General features: G+C 37.3%; 1 protein-coding gene across 11 annotated transcripts in view; it reads left to right on the top strand.

Moving 5' to 3' along the window:
* Positions 1-12,469, top strand: part of Cntn5 (contactin 5) — a 1,179,522-nt gene extending 1,167,053 nt beyond the window's left edge. For all 11 annotated transcript variants that reach the window (XM_021171282.2, XM_029481828.1, XM_029481827.1 and 8 more), the window contains 2 exons: positions 4,572-4,740; positions 9,807-12,469. In XM_021171282.2, coding sequence (XP_021026941.1) covers positions 4,572-4,740; positions 9,807-9,907 — 270 coding nt within the window. In that variant the 3' untranslated portion in view covers positions 9,908-12,469. The remainder of the gene's footprint in view (positions 1-4,571; positions 4,741-9,806) is intronic.
* The last annotated feature ends 232 nt before the right edge of the window (positions 12,470-12,701 follow it).

Here is a 12,701-nt window from a genome sequence, read left to right as displayed (position 1 = left end):
AGACAGTCTCACACTGAAACACATACACATACTCAGCACTGACTCTAATCCTCAGACATATACAATTTCATCTTTTGAGGAGGTGGTTGGATCATTTTCTGGATCCTTCCATAAGCTCTCCTATTTTCACATCTTCCACTAAGAGACCACATCCTTTGAACTCACCCTTCAAAGCAGGTATACTCTTTAATAATAAGGGGAAAGTATTTTAAGAGTACTGGCAGACCATTAAAGAACAAATCTAACAGCATAAGAAATAGACAAACAACCTTGCAAATTAGAAAAGCAATGTAGAATGCTTGAAAACACATGATACAAACACAAAGCTCACATGACTACCTAGAAGGTTGGTATCTTAAGCGCTCCTCCAGAGAGCCTGAGTTCTAAATGGCTAAAGAGACTATGTTGAGCTGGGTGTACAATTCCCCAAGTATTCTAGTTCCATCTCATTTCTGGGGCTGTTATACAATACCAAACAGAAGCAACTTAAAGAAGAAAGTGAGTCTGGAGCTCCTAATTCTACTGTAAAGGACAGGCCAAAGCAGAAACTTGAACCATCATATCCACACTTAAAACCAGAGAAAATATATTTGTGGATCCTTCCTGTTTGCTTTCTTTCAGGTACATTGTTTCGATATATATATATATATATATATATACACACACATATATATTTATATATGTATATATATTTCAGTAACAGAAATTCTTGCCTGAAGAATAGTATAGCCCAGAATTGGTTGGATCTTTCAACATCAATTAACAACCAAGAAAACCCCCCATCAATATGTCCACAGGCAAGCTTGAACTTGATAATTACTTATTGAGACTCCCTTCCCAGGTGATTCCGGGTTGTGTCAAATTAGCAATTAAATCAACCAGCATGCCCAATGACACTCAGATCTCTTTGCTACCATCTAGCCCAGTGTGTTTGTATTTGTTCAACCCCTATACTTTGGATGCCATGAGGAATCTCCCAGCAATGTGGAGCATCGTGAAGACAAGAACACTCATCCTCAACACCCTTAGAAGAGCTGGATAAGTTCAGTAATTTCAACTCAGCCAGAAACATCTCACACAATTATCTTGTTTATGGCTAGTATCCAATATTTGTCTTTTTCAGCATGACTTCGCTATGTGTTGGGATGTGACAGATAACGATTATAACAGATAACGATAAGTCAAGTCAGACAGACTTCAGTTCAAATCTTACTTGCATAATTTTGAATAATATTCTTAAACTTCTGAGTTTCATTTTCGTCAGTTAAAACTGGTAAAAATGGCATTAGCATTATTTATGCTACACCATTATCTTAAGGATTAGATAATTTATACAAAATAATTTGGTGTTTAAGAAACCTATATTGAAATATAGTTGCTATTTTTTTTATTGGAGGAGACTACACTACTAAGGGGGAAAATGTTAAGGATAATAATAATAGAAACTGACAATTCCTATTTTCTATTGGTGAGGACCACACTGTCACTTTAGAATATCTTCTTGCTGGGGAAGAGCCTCCAACATAGCTCATTTTAGTTGTATACATGCACAAAAGTAGGAACATGTTGTGAAATGTCATTTTTATTTTCATTTTCTTCAATGAATTACACACCCTTAAATTCCTGAGGGAAAAGAGCTGGATAAAGGAAGCTGCCAATAACATGTGGAGTCAGACTTCCCACTCACTCTTTTGCAATTAAGCCTTATTAAAACTTCCGCTAGCTCAGGAAAACTGTGGACACAAAAAGACCCTTGATAAGAAGGCTTCCCATTATTCAGTGGGCATAGTGCAGTATTCTCCTGACACAGGCACCATAAAACAAATATAGCAGGAAACAATAACTAAGAACATGAACAAAGAGATGTAACCTAGAGAACACACACTTGGAACATGACTCTGAGAATAACTCAGTCTGGGCATGGGTCTCCATACTGTGGTTAGACATCTGCAGGCAAGTGCATGCAAACATAAGTGGTACTCAGAAGGAATGGGGAGCAATACCTCCTGTGTGATTCTAGCTCTATTCCAGAAAGTTTATAACCAGGCTGAGAGTGATACCAGGGTCTTGACATACCATCTGCCCATAAACATGGAAGATCTACAAAGTAGAACACACTAGACATTTTCCTTTCTACGGGATCATGTAATGCCACGCTAAACTATTAAACCAGAGTTTCCTTCTGGCATTCTTGGAAAATTCAAGTTAGAGGTATCTTGGTATTTAAGGAAATTGAGAGTGGGACTTTTGATCTTACAAAGTCCTCCTTTCTCCCCAGAAAATTATACTCAGAGTAGACTCAGGCTGTCTGAATGAATTCAGGGCAAGAGCCCCATGCTATGACTCAGAAGACAAACATTTATCACTTTCTGACTGTGCCTAGAAAGTCTTTTCTTTCTTTTTTTTTTTTTTCTAGATTAAAGTCCCCTTTACTATATATTTCTGTCTCTACTTTCCAAACTGATTCATAGCTAGGAAGTGTAAGCACTAATCAGTTACAAAATTTACTAATTACAAATGGCCCATCAATGTACATTGAGATTTTCTCTTGCTTTCACAATTTAGTTGTGAGCTAAGACCTTCTGTTACCTGAGAGCTTTGTGCCCTGAGAGTTCTTTCACATCTGATGAAATTGGAACACCCACACCCATATTTCTCTATTTCAACAGAGACTTAATGGGTCAAAGGATATGACACCTTGGACCTTGATAGTCAGGTAGCCCATCTGCATATGTGAGCCTGTAGTCCCAGTGAATTACTATGTCTCAAAAAAGATGGCACATGGACAGCTCTTGGAAAATAACACGCCAGGTTGACCTCTTGCTTCTGCATTCATATGCACACAAACCTGAACATTTCACCCTGCTCACCCAAAAGTTTGATTTTTCTAGGGTTTATTTTGTCGCATGCAAGCTAGTTCAAAATCAAACCATGTTTTCTATATGAACTTGAGTGTTTGTGTTTGTGTGTGTGTGTGTGTGTGTGTGTGTGTGCATATGTGTGTGATTTATTTTGCTTCAAGAACATGACATTTAAACAATGTTACATAGCAGTCAACAATTGTGGTGATAGAGCTGAGTTTCTCTTACTATCTTGTGTGATCAGGTCCCATGCTTGATTTTTGTCATATGCTTTTGCCCTTTCTGCTCTCCTGAGAAAATTATGAAATAGTAGGTACTATTTCTACAAACAAAGAGTGGATTTGGGTTGGGATAGGTCAGTAATTTACCCAGTCAGGTAGATTGGGGTATTGGTTTAGTTTGGCTTCAGAGAAGATTGTTTTGAATCCATATTTGCATAATGACAAAACCACTGCTATTCCCATTAGGCAAGGCAATCACAACACCAATAATTATGAAAATGCATACAAACAATGGGAATGAATAAAAATGCATTAGTGTATCTTAAGTGCTGCTGTTTGGTGATTATACCCTTCCCACCATAATAGACTATTATTGGAGGCAAAAGCATAAGAGCATAGCATACTAAACAGTTCGAAAATAACCAATGAACCAACCACCTAAGGAATTCCCCATCCTAGTTAGCCACAACCTTTATGAAGGATCTCACGGCCTCTGTAGCCTCAGTTATGTGAACAACAGGACAATATTGTGTCCAGATTTGTGTTTCTGTTCTCTATCCAAGTGTTTTGAATTGTGAAATTATGGACACATGTCAAAATTAACTCTTAACCCCCTGTCATCCGAATGCAATTTAATCAGTATAAAACCTCTGCTAAAATTAAAAAAAAGAGAGAGAGAGTAAAATTTTGACTCTCATGGTCATTTCCTACATTTAGCATTTTATTTTAAATGTTTAGCAACTTTCTCCTTATACTTTCCATTTGGGGAGCTTCCATGTCATCCTGTGCCTTGCTGTGTCTCCAAGCTCATGTTGTCTTCTAGTACATGTCACCCTCAATTGTCACTGCTAATTGTGTCACTGATTTTAGAGGGACCACCATGAGCAGGGAGAGCATCAGCTCCTGTGCTAGGTTTTAATGAGAAGGCTTCAACTTTTATTCGTGACTTCTTACTACCTACTTCTCTAATCTAGTTCTGTTTTTCATGTGTCCTATCCATTTCAAGAATACCATGCCTTCTTATTTAAGAGGGTATTTTTTCCTTATTTTCAATCATCTCTTATATCTGGAAATCTTCATCTGGTAAATTCTGTATGTATTTGTAGATATTTTAGTTATTGTTATTTTACTGAGTTGCTGTAGATCAGGATGGCCTTGAACTAAGGACAATTTTTCTGCCATGCTCTCTCAAATACAAGGATTACTGGTGTGAACCACCATGTCTGCTTTCAATTTATCTTCAAACACTGAGCTTAGGCACTTCAACTTCTTCCCTTGAATCTACACAGGTAATACTCTCTTTCTGCATTACCTGTGCCCCTACATATACTTCTGGCTCAGTGTGTTATATCTGCAGCACATTTGCTCATGTGTCAAAGCAGTGGAGTGCAGTACCTAACTCAGAGTGTAATGTATAGTAGTCAGTGAAGAAATATTTACAATGTCCAACTGAATAACAAATAATTCAAGCCTCTGTTATTGCCCACAGGTTTTTTATAGGCAAGAGGGTCACAGCAAAGGTCAAGTTATTGAGACACAGAAACCTCAAGCAGTAGTGCCTCTACCTGAGGCTGGAGTCTACATTATTGAAGTTCGAGCGTACAGTGAAGGAGGAGATGGAACAGCTAGCTCCCAAATCAAGGTACCTTCATATTCAGGTAAGTTCAACATAGCAGGCTCACTTTAGTAGACTTCACTGACACTGGAGGTCCTAAATCTTTTTGATATTGAAGGATGGCAGAATTCAGAAAATTTTTAGGTATTTTTCTTCTTTGAATTCCATGCCATTCTGCAATCAGCATAAATGACACCTGCAAACTAGAAAGCAGGTGATGTTTTCATCAGTACACACTGTTTATAAAGTTCTTTGCCTAACCTGGGCTAAGTAATAACTAGCCACTTGGCTTTTAAAAGTTGTTTAGTATACCTGCATCTCTATTAGCATGATTATTCTATGAAATGAAAGGGAACGTATTGGGAGGCAGAGGCAGGCAGATTTCTGAGTTCGAGGCCAGCCTGGTCTACAAAGTGAGTGCCAGGACAGCCAGGGCTACACAGAGAAACCCTGTCTCGAAAAACCAAAAAAAAAAAAAAAAAAATTTAGAAAGGGAACGTACAGGGAAGTATTTTATATTTTAAAACTAATATTTATTGAGTTCTAAACCTATGACATATTGCAGTCTTCATTACTGTTACCATGTAATGGGTGAGTGTATAATGATTTATTTGTCTGCAATTTCAAAAGCAAAGGGCATGCCTCGTGATGCCACAGAAGGCTCTGTCTGTGGCTTATCTCATGAATACATTCATCACATAGAAACAAGCCAAAGGCAGTGTTCATGATTTTATTTTGATGACTCAGACAGAGAATGATAGCAAATAGAGCCGAGGAAAGAGTAACCCTGGACTTTGAAGGAAAGCTCTTGACACAGTGCTTGATTAATCCAAATTCCAGACTGAAAGTTTACCATTCAAAAAGCATGGAGTGTGACTGAGAAGAGCCTGTGCACCCAGCACAACCTTAGGCCCCTCCTTTGAAAAGAGGGAATGTGAGCAACATACATTGAATGTGCGCATGAAATTCCCAGACCACAAATAAAAATTGTATACTTTTAAAGAATAAAATTCCCCATTTTTAGGGGCCATATATTGGTAAATTTAAGAGAAAGGACAAGTCATATCTTCAGTAATCTAACCACCTCAAATCTCTGAGGGAAGATATAGATTAAGAGAAGAGAAGTAGGTAGGTAGAAAGAGAGAGAGAGAGAGAGAGAGAGAGAGAGAGAGAGAGAGAGAGAGAGAGGATATATAGTTTCATAAGTTAAACAAATAATAGTTAAAATAATAGTTAAGTATAAATGATAAAAATATCTAGAAATCTGCGTAAATTATATATATGGTACGACAAATGGTCCTTTTAAACAAAATAAAACAAAAACAGAAATGGGTGTGGTGGCACATATTTTTTAATCCTAGGACTCTGGAAACAAAGGAAGGCTGATCCCTGAGTTCAAGGCCAGTCTGGTCTACAGAACAAGTTCCAGAACAGCCAGACACAGAGACCTTGTCTTGAAAAACAAAAATGAATCAACAAACCATAAAATGAAAAGACTCTCACAAGAAGTGGAAATTCTGACTTTCTCAGACATCCAGACCTAAAAATTAACATACCTTGAGGTCACATAAAACATCATATATTTTATGCTTCTTTTAAATAAATATTCATTTTTTTGACAGTAAAACTGGTAATAATGTCTTCACATTGAGTAATTTGCAATTAAGCCATTCCTGTGAGGTTCTGAATTTTCAAGAGCAGCTTGAGAGATAACTCAAGGGTCAAGCTTCTACTAACACCAACATAGCATTTTAGCTCATATCACTGTGTGTGTGTGTGTGTGTGTGTGTGCTCATGTGTACATATGCACATATATATCTAGAGGCCCAATGTTGGTGTTTAGTATTTTCCTCTATTGCTCTCTATCTCAGTCATGTACTCGTGAAAAGACACAATGAATATGACAAATTTTATGAAAGAGAGCATTTAATTGGGGCTTGCTTGTAGTTTCAGAGACTTAGTCCCTTATCATCATGGCAGGGAGCATGGAAGCGTGAAGGCTGACACAGTGATGGAGAATTGGCTGAGAGTTCTAGATCCAAATCCACTTGAAACATCAAAGCTCATGCCAAGTGACACACTCCCCCAACAAGACCATACCTACTCTACAAGGCCACACTTCCTACGCTTTCAAATAGTGCCACTCACTGGTAATCAAACATTCAAATCTATGAGCCTATGGGAGCCATTCTTATCCACACCACCACACTCTCCAACTTCTCTTTGCAATGTTTAAGCATTTCCTATCTGAATATGAAGTAATTATCAAACCCTGTTTCCATTCCCCCCTTTCAACTCCTCCCTTAGCTCATACTACCTCCATTTTTCACCCCAATATTAGGTACTCTTTTTTGAAACCCACTGAGTCTACTCAATGCAGCAATGTTGTGCAGGGGTTATCTACTGGAGTATGGGGCAACATCCCTAAAGAAAATTGACTCTCCCTCAGCCAATGGAAAGCATTGCAGAAGAGGGGCGAAGCAAGGTTGGAAAAGTCAAACTGTAAATAACTATTGAAAAACAGTATATTTCAGACCTGATGTGATGCTGCTCACATAAGCTCCACCATTCTTCTGAGGACAGGATCTCTTACTTTACCCAGAGTTTGCTGTATTGGCCACCTAGGCTTATCAGCAATTCCCACAGGGTACTGACAGTATCCACAGCTTCCACCTCTATAGCAAAACAGAAGTAAAACCACAGATGCATCCCACCATGCCCAGCTTTCTGTAGTGTGCTAGAGATCCAGTCTTAGTTCCCCTACTGGTGTCTAGCCACTTGGACATTTCACATCTAATACATCATCTTTTGAGTTGAGAATTTCATTGTGTTGAGTTGGAGAGGTTCGTTTTTATCTAAACACAGAGGCTGTTGAGTCATTTGAATAAGGTCAGTCACAAGTTAGGCTTTGATTTTTTCCATTCATGTTTTAATCAACTTGTAATACCTATGAAAATAGCTATTTGGGCAATTCCTAAACTTCAGTGAAATAAAATCTCATTATTTTATCTAACTTAGCCACATAAAACCCAACTGAGGCATGGTTTCATTCTATATGGTCAAAAACAAAGGTTTTAGAAGTTGAAAAGCCTTGCCCAGGTGAAACAGACGGATGGCTTCCAGTCAGGATGCATCTTAATGCGCATTGCTGCTGGCTTGTGGTTGGCTTTCACCTTATTTATTTGGATGTGTTAAGACAACATATCTAATTAGCAGACTTTACTCAGCATCATTAATGCTGACTTCACAAGACCATCATGGAAACTGGACATGTTTTATTTATTTCAGCCCATGCCACTCTATCCAGGTCTGTCATCAAACTTAATTTTCTTATTATGACTCACATATGGTCATGCATTGTACAATCAATATATTTTGCACAGGATGAAGTTACTGTCACATCAATGTTACAAATTGACAAAGAGATAAAGACTAACCATTCTGCATGCATGCATGGATGTTTGCATATATGGTTTAGCAGCAAAATTATTCTTTTGCTCTGAAATATGTGGGGAATACATTCAAACTCTTTGTCTATAACGAAACTATATATAATCACTCATGGTGTCACTACGCTCATCCAATCACACAAAATAACTGGAAAAACCATTTTAAAATGTGGGTAATTTTTTTATTCTTAAGATTTTAACCCAGATTCAGTCTCTGTGATGATCTTTGTCAACTAAATATAATCTAGAATGACTTAGAAAGATAACTTTAATGAAGAATTTTCCAGATTAGGTTATCCTATAGTCATTTCTGTGGGGAACCTGTTGTAACTGATGTGGGAAGACCCAGCCTATTGGATAAAACCATATGTATATGTAACCCTGCCATATTCTAGCAGGGCATCCTGGACTGTATGGGAGTAGAAAGACTGCTGAGTAGTAGGCAGGCACACATGCACTCATGTCTTTCCACTCTCAACTGCGCATGCACAATGACTAGCTATTTCAAACTTCTGCCATCATGACTTGTCTGCAGCAGCAAACTATACTATAGATTTGTAAGCTTTTCTTCCTTAATTCACCTTTTGTCTGGGTTATTTCATCACAGCAACAAGAAAGAAAACTAAGTCACTGTTTTGAGAGACAAAATCCAGGGAGCATCCAGACCTACAAATCGTCAGTCAACCCAGTACTTTAATCACATTCATTTTTTTATTTTCTTTATACTTTTTGTTTATAGGTTATAATATATTTACATTTCTCCCTTGCCTTTCTTCCCTGCAGACCCCATATATTCCTCTTTATGGTCCCCAAAATTCATGGGCTCTTTTTTCACTAACTGTTGAGTAGTACTTTTTCTCATCTGCAACAGGAAGATCATGCTATATTGCCACATAGGACTATTATAAGGATCATGAAAGATAGTATGTATTAAAGGTTTATTAACATGTTTGGCATATAGGATGTAGTCACATCAATCACTCTGATATTTCCAAGTAGCTCTAGCTTCAACAGATATTCCTGAAGTTACTGTCTAAAATGGCTCTTAATTTACTAGCATTATGAGTTTTCAAACCACTTCAGATCAATCAACTCAGACCAGTTAGTTCAATTCATTCAACTGCATGTGATAACCTGATCTCATGAAAGTACTTCTAAGTGTACGAATCATAGATACAAGATTGCCCCTTTTTTTGCCAGCTCTGGAAAGATAGAATTTAAGCTTGCTCTGCTGAAATAGTTGAAAACCATGACTATAGTAAATAAAGTGTTTTATTAAATTTTATTATTTGTGGAATATTATGAATTCATGTCTCATCATACTCATTATACTAATTATCTTTTTCCAGTTCTTGAACCATTTAAGCTTGACAACAATGATTTCATTCCCATCCCTTTCCCTTAAAATACTTCCTACCTGTGCACCACTAGTAAAAATCAACCATTTTCATTGTTAGGTTTGTTTGTTAGAAGTTGTTTAGCTTTTCAATACATTTTTTCAGATAAAATTCTCCTTTCTTGTGAAGGCAGAGACCTCAGACAATGCCTTATTCCATAGCAGAGCAGTGCCATGGGACAGAGGACCAGTCCTGTCGCCCATCATGCCTGAGAACGTTTATTTGACAAGTGGCTTCATTGGAGGCTTCTCTTTTGTTCACAGGTGGGAAAATCACAAGCGCTCAGTCAACCCTGCACTCTCTCTCCAAGTGGTCCTCAGTAACACTGCTCTTGGCTTTGATGCTTCCTTCCAGTTCCTGGTGAAAGCTACTCATGCAGTGAGGTTTTCTTTGCTTTAGCTTGAGAAAGCGGCAGCAGACAGAACGCAGAATGAATGGAGACTGGGTTCCTGAGAAAAGCTTTGAACACACACACGGGACTACAGATGGTGCCCTCTCAGGAGTTTTGGGGGAGAATAGGAGTTACCCATCAGGCTTCTCTGGGGATTTTGTAAATGGAGAGGACAGTTCTTAGTCCAATAAAATATGCAGATTGTATGTAATGAAATTTTGTAAGCACAGGTAATTTCTGTCAGATGTATTCTTAAACTTTTTAATATGTTGGGATTTGATTTTTCTATTTAATGGCTCTGAGTGTCATCCATCCATTGCTGAGGTGGTCTCTATAGCCTGCTCAAAGTCAAACACAAACCCAAGAGAAGAAACATCTTCTCAAGACTTTGTGTCTAGTGTTTTTCAAACTTCCCATTAGATCACTGCTTCAATACAAAACCAGCAGGAAATATACAAAAAAAACCCTTCAGTTATTGGTGTCCATGATAGGGGAAATACGTAAAAGAATTCTCAAAAGCTGTTGTATGACTGAATAAAAAAAAGAAAGGTTTTTTTCAATAGGCCATTGTATATGTGCTCTATAGTAAGGTATTAGGGAATTTAAATTAGAGGAAGCTAAATAGAGAGTGAATACAAACTGAGTTATTGTGTCCCATGGAGTAACATGTGGCCTAACAGCAACCACAGTCCACATGTAATGTCTAAAGATAGTTTAACGTCACAAAAATAATGACTATTGAAAACAGCAGCAGCACAAACCACAGGTGCTAATGTAAAAATGTAAACAGCATGGGACAGGATAACCCATTTCTCTACCTGCTGTCAAGACAGACATAGAATTGAGGGCAAGACTTTCTTCTACATGAAAATGATTGTAAGGATAAGACAAGCTGATGGAAGAAGTAATGAAGCAAATTACTCAAACAAAAAATTCCGACTTTTACGACAGTGTTATTATCATATGTCACCAATGTTTCCCAGCTATCGTAATAAAGAGAGTTTCTTAGGTTCAACGATGTTCTTAAAATTGAGTTGTGTAAACACAGCATGGCCACAGCAGTTCAGTTGGTCTAGCCAAAGTCTGCATTGCTGAATTCCATGGAACTTTCTCCATTGACTAATTTGAGGAGTTAGATTAATTCTAAGAGATAATTGATGGACAAGCTAAGTGAGATCATCCTACTTCCTGAGTGTGTGATAGGACACAGAGCACAAGGACACATCAGGATCGTTTCACACTTATGATGAATCCAGAAATGATACTGAAGATAGCCTCACTTTCAAGAAAGAACCTGAAGGTGCTGGTTACATGGGCAATTCTCATATAGGGACACAAGGTAGATTCTATTGCTTTGTCTTTATATGATCTAAGGCAATTAACTTTATTTACATCTTTAATAACAAACAAAATGAAAACACTGAGCTTAGGTAAATGTCAGTTGGGGAAGTCTATCCTGAATATCCTAAAAGGGGTTTCAGGGTACAGTATAACTCTTTGCATAACTATAACTCTCTAAACAGTTATTCACATTCTGTTTAGAGAGAATTTTGTCCCAGAGAGCTCTTTAGTAAAGGAAAGTCAATATAAAAAGATTATTTTAGTCAACAGACTGTTACAGTAAATACTAAGAGAGTGACTATTCAAGCCTATGAATAATCAAACCACGTGGCCTTTCTCATGTGCATCCAGGGGAGTAGGAGAGGCTGAAGTTCACCAATAAAAGCGAAAGCTGAGCTTCCCAAAGCATGGTGTCACTGCAGGAACAAATCATGCATCTGAAAAACAAATGTAGAATGATATTTTTAGAAGAATATGTTTTTCATAATTGGTAAATTGAGACATTTTCTTCATTTATTGATGCTCTCATTTAGATTACTCAAAAAACTTTAAGAATCAACTTCTTAACTAAATTCTACTAAAACAAAACCCAGTAAAATAAAAATGTCACAACATGGCAAATTCTAATTAATCAATATTATCAAAGAATTGCCTGAATATCCACATATAGAATTTCTGATGTTATATTCTCTCAGAAGTCAGAGATGTGTGGTATTTTTATTCAATATGCACAAAATAAGTATTTTGCATCATGAACCTATTTAAAATAAAGCAGGTTTTCACTGTATGTGTATTTCTGTATCCCACATTTGTTATTTTGTAGCAAGCAAACAACATTCCTGTCAAGGAATATTATTTTCCAACAACAGTACTGAGTAAACCTTTTCTCTGGTGGAATGGTAACCGCACAGTCTTAAGTCACTGCAGAGACTGTATTTTTCTACAATACAATGGGCACACTGAACCATAAGAAAACAGTTCTCCTTAACATGAGACACTTCATGACAGCCAATGTTTTGCATATGTAACTGAAGGCACTGTGGACTCTGTGTCAAACTGTTAAGTATGTTATATACAATCTGTATATATACTATATATAATGGTATATATCATGTGGAGGGCACAGTAAGATAATAGTTCTGTGTACTGTTCTTGTAACAATAGACCTTTTTAATAAATAATTCTGTTTTTATTGACTTCTATCTTCTCTCCTGTCAGCTACATAAAGGTTAATATGTCAAGTAGGCCAGAGAATAGTTACTATGATCGTGATAGCTTCATGTGGAAAACGTTTGTTAAAACTTTACGCACTATTATTTTGGGTTCAAAAATCTCCATAAGGTCTAAGTAGATGACTCAGCAGGTAGAAATGCCACCAAGGTCAAAAGAGCATTTACTTTCTTCATGTTGTCCTCTAACCACCACA

The sequence above is a fragment of the Mus caroli genome, chromosome 9 (assembly GCF_900094665.2).
Source record: "Mus caroli chromosome 9, CAROLI_EIJ_v1.1, whole genome shotgun sequence".
Taxonomy (NCBI): Eukaryota; Metazoa; Chordata; class Mammalia; order Rodentia; family Muridae; genus Mus; species Mus caroli.
This window is presented reverse-complemented; position numbering and strand designations above follow the sequence as displayed.